This window comes from Nuphar pumila, chromosome 7, assembly GCF_984573655.1.
Source record: "Nuphar pumila chromosome 7, dmNupPumi1.hap1.1, whole genome shotgun sequence".
NCBI lineage: Eukaryota > Viridiplantae > Streptophyta > Magnoliopsida > Nymphaeales > Nymphaeaceae > Nuphar > Nuphar pumila.
The window spans coordinates 42,434,715-42,442,977 of record NC_143255.1 but is presented as its reverse complement, the minus strand read 5'-3'; the positions used below and the strand labels follow the sequence as shown (position 1 = coordinate 42,442,977).

The 8,263-nt window shown below is 37.1% G+C and overlaps 1 protein-coding gene across 1 annotated transcript; it reads right to left on the bottom strand.

Annotated features, from left to right (window-relative positions):
• Positions 1–5,562: 5,562 nt before the first annotated feature.
• LOC149832070 (allene oxide synthase 1, chloroplastic-like) lies at positions 5,563–6,927 on the bottom strand. The gene is made up of 2 exons (XM_090013149.1): positions 6,350–6,927; positions 5,563–6,199 (listed from the first exon to the last, which is right to left on the bottom strand). Exons 1-2 carry the CDS (start codon positions 6,925–6,927, stop codon positions 5,563–5,565), a joined length of 1,215 nt encoding a protein of 404 aa, XP_089869275.1.
• Positions 6,928–8,263: the final 1,336 nt, after the last annotated feature.

Sequence of the window (8,263 nt, the reverse complement as noted above, 5' to 3'; positions counted from 1 at the left end):
ATTAAAAGAAGATGCCCAAGATGTTAAATGATTTCCTAAGTTCAAGTACAACACTGCCATCCCAATCAACCTTGTGAGTCATCCCTAACATGCAACAATTATAATGCTTATTTCCAACATTTTGGTGATAAATACATACAAAAAATAAATCAAAATGCAATAATTCCAAACCCTAAGAACAATCTAAGAAAGGCTAAGTTGTTACACAACAAGGATGTTCTCTATACTTTTGGCTTTAATGATGTTGAGATTTGGTAATATTTTTATTTGTGTACATTTTTCATATTCATGTTTGTGCTTATCGTAAGACAAAAGGAAAGTGATTGGAGTTGTTGTGTGAGGTACCATCTTTGTCAACTGGCTGCATGCAACCTATATCTTTGGAAATTGGATGCTCTACGTGATACTCGTTATATTATTTGTAAAGTGTTATTGTATTGCCATGTAAAGATTGATATAGCTGTGTGTATTGCCATGTAAAGATTGATATTACTATGTATTTAAAGACGTGTAGTGATATTGAAAGATGTAACAAAGTTTATCAAGTTTTGTTATTCTCTCTCTCAGATTTGCGCATGGTATCAGAGCAAGTTATCTGAGACCAAAATTCTTTGCTCCAGATTCTTTGCAGAAGACACACAATCAAAGTCTTTCTTTGATCTGGTTGGGCCAGAGGAATAGCCCAGATCTCTCATTCTGCTGAAGACGTTTGTAAGAACTGCAGACTATGCATCTTCTGCCCAGCACCATCAACAGTCACCGCAGACTGTTTCTTCATAAGAACTACAGGCTCTGCATCTTCTGTTCAACATCATCAACAGTCACTGCAGACTGTTTTTTTTTAGACTATTCTCTGCTAAATCCTTGAATTTAAGCTATCTGCATATCAGTGAGTTCTCCTGGTTGTTAACTAATCTTGCCAAGGTTGAGAAAGGTTGCTCAAATGGATCATTTGATTATTATTCAAATCCTCTGTACTCACACCATTCAGATAATCCAGGTATTGTGCTTGTTTCCCAACTCTTAAATGGAGATAATTACTCCACATGGAGTAGAGCCATGACTTTGGCTCTAAGTGCAAAAAACAAGCTTGGGTTCATGAACGGAAGCCTCCCTCAACCTGAAAAGAATGCAACTAATTATGATCAGTGGATTCATTACAATGATATGATTCTTTTCTGGATTATGAACTCAGTAAATAATGATATTAGTAATAGTGTGATTTACTCTACATCTTCATATGTTGTTTGGAAAGACTTAGAAGAATGCTACTCTCAAAGTTTGGCTCCGCGTGTTTTTTAAATCCAAAATGCTATTTGTCATTTGCTTCAAGAAACTTCTTCTGTTAGCAATTATTTTTCTAAAATGAAGGCATTGTGGGATGAGCTATCTACTTATGCTCCAATCCCTACATGTAGTTGTGGAGCTATGAAGATATTTGTTGATCGAGTTGAGAGAGAAAGAATCATGCAATTCCTAATGGGACTTAATGATTCATATCATGCTATACGGGGCCAAATTCTCTTTATGGATCTTCTTCTTAGTATTGGGAAAGTGTATGCTTTGATTTTGCAAGAAGAAAAGCAACGTGAAGTTTAGATTACAAAACCTAATGTCGATAGGTCTGCCTTTGTTGCTTTTAACTCAATTCAAGGAGAAAATATATTTCAATAAGGAAGATTGAGTTGCAATAATCGAGGAGAACGCCTTATATGCTCACATTGCCATATGACAGAACATCCGAAAAAGAAATGCTACAAACTGGTGGGATATCCTCCTGGACATAGACTATTCAAACCCAACAAAAATCAAAAGGAGCAATAAGCAGCCACTGTGACTGCATCTATGTCAAAGGCTGAAACTTCAAAGGTAAAAGGTAATGATTTTGATGAGGTTCCACCTGCGTTCATCATGGAAGAGTGTCATCAGCTTCTCTCACTTGTCAAGTCTAGTCAATCAAGTGCAAACTTTAAAGGTATATCTTCTTCCAATCATCAAAAGTCGTTGGAAACTACTTGGGTCATTGACTTAGGAGCAAGCCAACATATGACCCCCACTTTGCAAAATTTTGGTCAAATTGATTCAAGTGCCAAATCCTTACTAGTACGTCTACCAAATGGAAATCGTATTCAAGTGTCTCATATAGGATCTATCCATCTAAGTCCTAATCTTCAACTTAATCATGTTTTGTGTGTTGCCCAATTTGAATTAAATCTTCTCTCAGTCAGTCAATTAATTAATCTTTAAACTGCTCAATAACATTCTTTCCAAATTTTTGTGTTTTATAGGACCTTGCATCACATACGAGGATTGGAGTGGGTGAAGAGAGAAAAGGGCTATACTACCTCATAGCTCATGCTACTCAACCCATAGCTTTTGTCGCAAGATCAACCTTTGATTTATGGCATGGTAGATTAGGTCCTGATTCAATTTCTCGTATAAAACTTTTGAATAAGTATGGTTTACACATGAATATTGATGATGATAAATATCGATGTGATGCATGTCATAGAGCCAAACAAACACGTCTTACTTTTGGTTTAAGTAAAATTTAAACTAAATTTCCTTTTGAATTAATTCATTGTGATATATGGGGACCATACTCACAACAGTCTTTAACTGGGGCACGCTATTTTCTTAGCATTGTTGATGATTATTCAAGAAGCATGTGGGTCTTTCTCATGCGACATAAGCATGAAACAAAAGATTTTATTAATAATTTTTTCTTCATGGTTAAAAATTAATTTGATACTAATATAAAAAACATTAGATCCAACAATGGATCTGAGTTTTTCTCTCATGAAATAAATAAATTCTTAGATGAGTTGGGAGTTATTCACCAACACAGCTGTGTAGATACTCCCCAACAGAATGGGGTAGTGGAGCGCAAGCATAAACATTTGTTGGAAGTAGCTCATGCTATTTTTCTTCATGCTAACATTCCTCTCAAGTTTTGGGGAGAGAGTGTTCTAACTGCAACTTATATTATAAATAGAATACCTTCACCAAAACTTCAAAATAAAACTCCTTTTGAAAGACTTCTTAACAAAAAACCTTCTTTTGATCATTTGAAGGTGTTTGGGTGCCTTTGTTATGCTACTATTGTGGAACACAAATCTAAATTTGACTCTAGATCAAAACATTATATGTTTCTAGGCTATCTGTATGGTAAAAAAAATATAGGGTCTATGATCTGGATACCGACAACATCATCATTAGTAGAGATGTGATATTCCATGAGAATGAATTTCCATTCAAAGATATACTTGCAAAAGAACAAGGACCAGTTTTACCTATGCCACAATTAGACGACATTGATCACCAATCCCATTTCAATCCTATTTTATAAATCAATCTACCTCAAATAACTGAATTCTCAAATCAACCTTCAACTGAACTTGTGTCTCATGAGCCCAATTTGGATTCAAATCCAATTGAACATTCTACTAAATTGGATCAAATTGAATAATTGCCCTCTATTGAGCCATCTCAAATTCCAGTTCGTCGATCTACCATAACTCTTAAACCATCAACATGGCTAAAAGAGTACTATTTCTCTTTCTCGACTTCACCTAGTCCAAATCTCCATGTGATGTAAGGTAAGGTAACTAGTACATGATTTTCGATTTCAAATTCAGTCGCCTTTGATAAGTTTTCTAAAGATCATCGTGCCTATCTTCTATCTATCTCTGCCAGTATTGAACCCACTACCTTTTTACAAGCCGTTAGAGATGATAAATGGAGGAAAGCAATGGACTCGAAAATGTGTGCTCTAAAGGAAAACAACACTTGGATAATTACTACTTTGCCGAAAGGAGTTAAGCCTATAGGATGCAAGTGGGTTTATAAAATTAAGTATAAGTCTGATGGTTTAGTAGAAAGGTATAAGGCTGACTTAGTTGCAAAAGGATACTCTCAACAGAAAGAAATTGATTATAATGAAACCTTTGCTTCTGTCGCTAAACTGGTTTTAGTTAGATGTTTACTTACAGTTGCTAGTGCAAAAAATGGATTGTGTGCCAAATGGATGTTCATAATGTCTTTCTTCATAGAGATCTTCATGAGGTGGTATATATGAGTATGCCATCAGGTTATGAAGTTCAGGGGGAGTCGTTTGTATGTAAATTGAATAAATCCTTATATGGGTTGAAACAATCACCTCAAAATTAGTTTTCTAAATTCTCTTATGCGTTAGAAAAATATAGGTTCACTCGATCTATGACAGATTACTCTCTTTTTACCCTAACTAAAGAGGATGTTTATATTGCCGTTTTGGTTTATGTGGATGACCTTATACTTACTGGAAACAGTCCTACTGCTATATCACAAGTCAAAGATTTTCTAAATCAAAATTTTCATATGAAAGATTTGAGAAAGTGAAATACTTCTTGGGCATAGAGGTAAGTCGATCCAAAACTGGAATTGTCTTGTCATAGAGGAAATATACTCTTAAAATTTTGGATGAAATGGGTCTTTTGAGATCTAAACTGGTCAACTTTCCTATAGAACAAAGACATGGTCTTACATCAAAGACATGAGATCTTATTAAAGATCTAAGTGTGTATTGACGTTTGGTTGGAAGATTGATATATTTAACCATTACCAGACCCGATACAGTCTACTATGTTCACATTCTTAGCAGGTTCATGCAAGCCCCACGCTTACTGCACATGGCAGTTGCTCTTCGTGTTTTAAAATACATCAAGCTTAATCCTGATCAAGGTATTATGCTTTACTCTAACTCTACACTTACCTTACATGGGTATTGTGACTCAGATTGGGTAGCTTGCCCTGAATCAAGAAGGCCTGTTATTGGTTATTGTATGTTCTTGGGATCATCTCTCATATCTTGGAAAACTAAGAGATAGAATATTGTTTTAAGATCTTCAGTGGAATCAAAATATCGTGCCATGACAAATGCAGTATATGAAATAGTTTGGCTTAAGACTCTTCTCCATGACCTTCATGTGCATCAGTCTACTCCTGTGGATTTATTCTGTGACAATCAAGCAGCCATGCACATTGCAACATATCCTGTATATCATGAGCGTACCAAACATATAGACTTAGATTGTCATATTGTGCGCGAGAAGGTATCTCAAGGATTGATTAAAATGCCCTATGTACATACCAAAGATCAACTAGCAGACTTATTCACTAAGGCATTGGGTAATAATGTGTTTCACTATCTATTAACCAAATTAGGAGTATCAAATTTATACTCACCAGTTTGAAGGGAAGTGTTGAGATTTGGTAATATTTTTATTCGTGTATGTTTCTCATATTCACGTCTGTGCTTATCGTGATATAAAAGGAAAGTGGTTGGAGCTATGGTGTGAGGTACCATCTTTGTCAACTAGCTTCCTACAGCCTATATCTTTGGAAATTGGATGCTTTGCGTGATACTCGTTATATTATTTGTAAAGTGTTATTGTATTTCCATGTAAAGATTGATATAGTTGTGTGTATTGTCATGTAAATATTGATATTGCTGTGTATTTAAAGATGTGTAGTGATATTGAAGGATGTAACAAAGTTTATCAAGTTTTGTTATTCTCTCTCTCAGATTTGCACAAATGATGTAACAACCACCTTTGGATCAGTTGGGGACTTGACAATTAAGGTGTCAAACTTAGAGAACAGAACTGCTAACACCAACCTTCCAGTTAGCACCACTATATCCTTCCCTGGGTACTGTTTGTTGTGAGGGGTTGGTGCCTCTGTCTCTGGCCCATTCGACCACCACACCCTCTCAATCAGTTTTGCTCCTTCCTCGTCAATGAACTGATCCAGTATGAACTCGGTCAGTCGATCAAACATTTTCAGATCTTTCATTGCAAATGGTTGGTACCCACACATGAGCTCCCCCTTCACCTTGAACCTTGCAACATGTGACTCTATGATCATGTCATTCCTTGCTCTTGCATATTGATTAGGCACCGGTGGTTGGATCCGCAATGCCCCGTAGATGACCAATTTGATCAGTGGCATTGCATCAATGGCTTCAAAGTTGAGGTCCTCCTTCTTTATTGATTTTTTTACCTCTTCTGCTAATCCATGGTGTGATAGAGTGCCTTGGTTTGCTATGTGCCTAACAAACTTTGGCAAAAACAGACTAAGGCTTGCTATAGCATTAAGCCCAAACATAAATATCAAGTTATTTATTCTCTGCAATCTCGAGTGCCTGGCCCCCATAAGTCTTAAAGAAAGCATAATGTTTTTGGCAGTACCTGTCATGTTTTCGGGAAGCAGAGCATATACAGAATTAGAACGATATAACATGTAAAGGTATTAACATGTATACTATATAGAAAAGATAAAAATTAATTTGATATCTTTAAATATATACCTCTTCACTGTCCAATATGGCCAAGGAAAAGTATGGAACACCAATTCCTCTAGTGGGTGTGGGAGTTGCCCAATGTTTACACCAGAAGCAAGTTGTGGGGAAAGCCATTTCAAGTAGAGGCTAGCACCTTCTTCACCTATATTGGCCGGACCGGGCTTGAGCAGATATCTTCGAAGCAAAGTGCAAGAGAGGAAATTGAAGATGCAACTGCCAAATGCATCATTCGCCTTTGCTTCCGGCAGTTGGTCATGGAGCTTATCCCATGTTTCTTCAACCGCATGTCGGATCTCGGGGAGCGATCTATGAGCGTTGAGCTTGAAGAGGTGTTGGACATAGGACTTGAGCCTAGTGTGATTGTCCTCTGATGTGTCCAAGTAAGAAAGGACCCTGAACCCACCTGTGAACTGGGTGCTCATCATGTAATGACCACCTAGCATATTCCTAGTATCAACAAGTGTCAAATAGAGTCCTGAAGCTCTTTGAGTCTGGAAGATGACAACCCTGGGGTCACCCAGGAACCCAGGCAAGCTCGGTGGCATGTTTGTTCGGAACACCATGCCTATCAACCACTCAGACATCTCTCCTAGTGACTATCCCCATTTTATTCTCCTGAATAAGACATGGCCATACAAGTTGATATCACAACTCCCTGTAGAAAGATCTCAAATGCAATGTGTACCTATTTTATATTTAGATGTATATATATATATTTGTGCATCCTATCAACAAAGTACTTGTCTGGGCCATCAAACTAGAAGTATTGGAGCCTCTCTATCAAGGCCCCTAGATATGAAATTTGAGTTACCTCTAACATCTCTCTCAATGGGAGTTGGTCTTCCTTCTTCTTTTGAACATCACCCATTGTTACCAATAACCTCAAGAACACAAATGCAGAAACTAAGGGAATGAGGTGACTCTGCATTGGCTTTATAAAGCCTTTTGGCTTCATTGTTCAACCCAGCTTAAACATTTTAAAAAATTGGTCATTGGGCAAAGCTAGAGTGTTGGTCAAGACTGCATGGTTGCTCCCATGAGTGCCTACAAATTTAAAATATGAAAAATTGCGCCCTCAAAAAAGTCAGCCCTCCCCATGTTGTTGGTATTGATGCATGTATTCATACCAGATGATATAAAACACAATGTGGGTTGGGACTGCCAATATTGGTAATAGTTGGGCTTTCTAAAAGGACAAGTAAAGGTTGAGCATGATTTAGGCCCTTGATGCGACCATGAACCGTTCTAGATTTTTGGTCAAGATTCATGTTGAAAAGACAAGTTTGACCAAGCTCTATCATAAACAAATCCCTGCAGCATGTTCTTTGAGCTCCATGAGCGTAACTTCTTGCCATGACCCATATTTCATTCTGACCATATGTTTATCTAGATTATGGGTCTGGATCCAATAGGTCCAAGCAAGCTAAGGTTAGGCTGAACTCTACCAGTTTATTACTACAAAATCACTCCTCCCAAGGGGGTTTCTAGTTTTCACCTCCACTCTAGCTATTTTGGCTGAAGTTCTGGCAAAAAAATGGAATTTTTTTTATGACAGAAAGTTGGGGTTAGGCAGACCCCTTCCAATTATACAATCATACCATTTGGGGTTCGAACTTGTAACGTCTCAACACAAGGTTATGTGCACTAACTGCTCCTGCCAAACAAGCTGAGTCCCATTGGTGGCCAAAAAATTGGAATTGCAAAAATGATTTTTATACAAAACTTATAGAGAGGTATTCTCAGTTGCTTAGGACATGGTATGAACTTTTATTTTGTCTCCGCGTGGAAGCTGATTTGTAACACCCTGATCAAGGACCTTTAGAGTCTGAGTCTGATTGGTATTACTTCTCAAAGAGAAAACATACAGAGTTCATACAAAGGATGCATGGCTAAAATTTTTTATTTTAATAAACTCACATT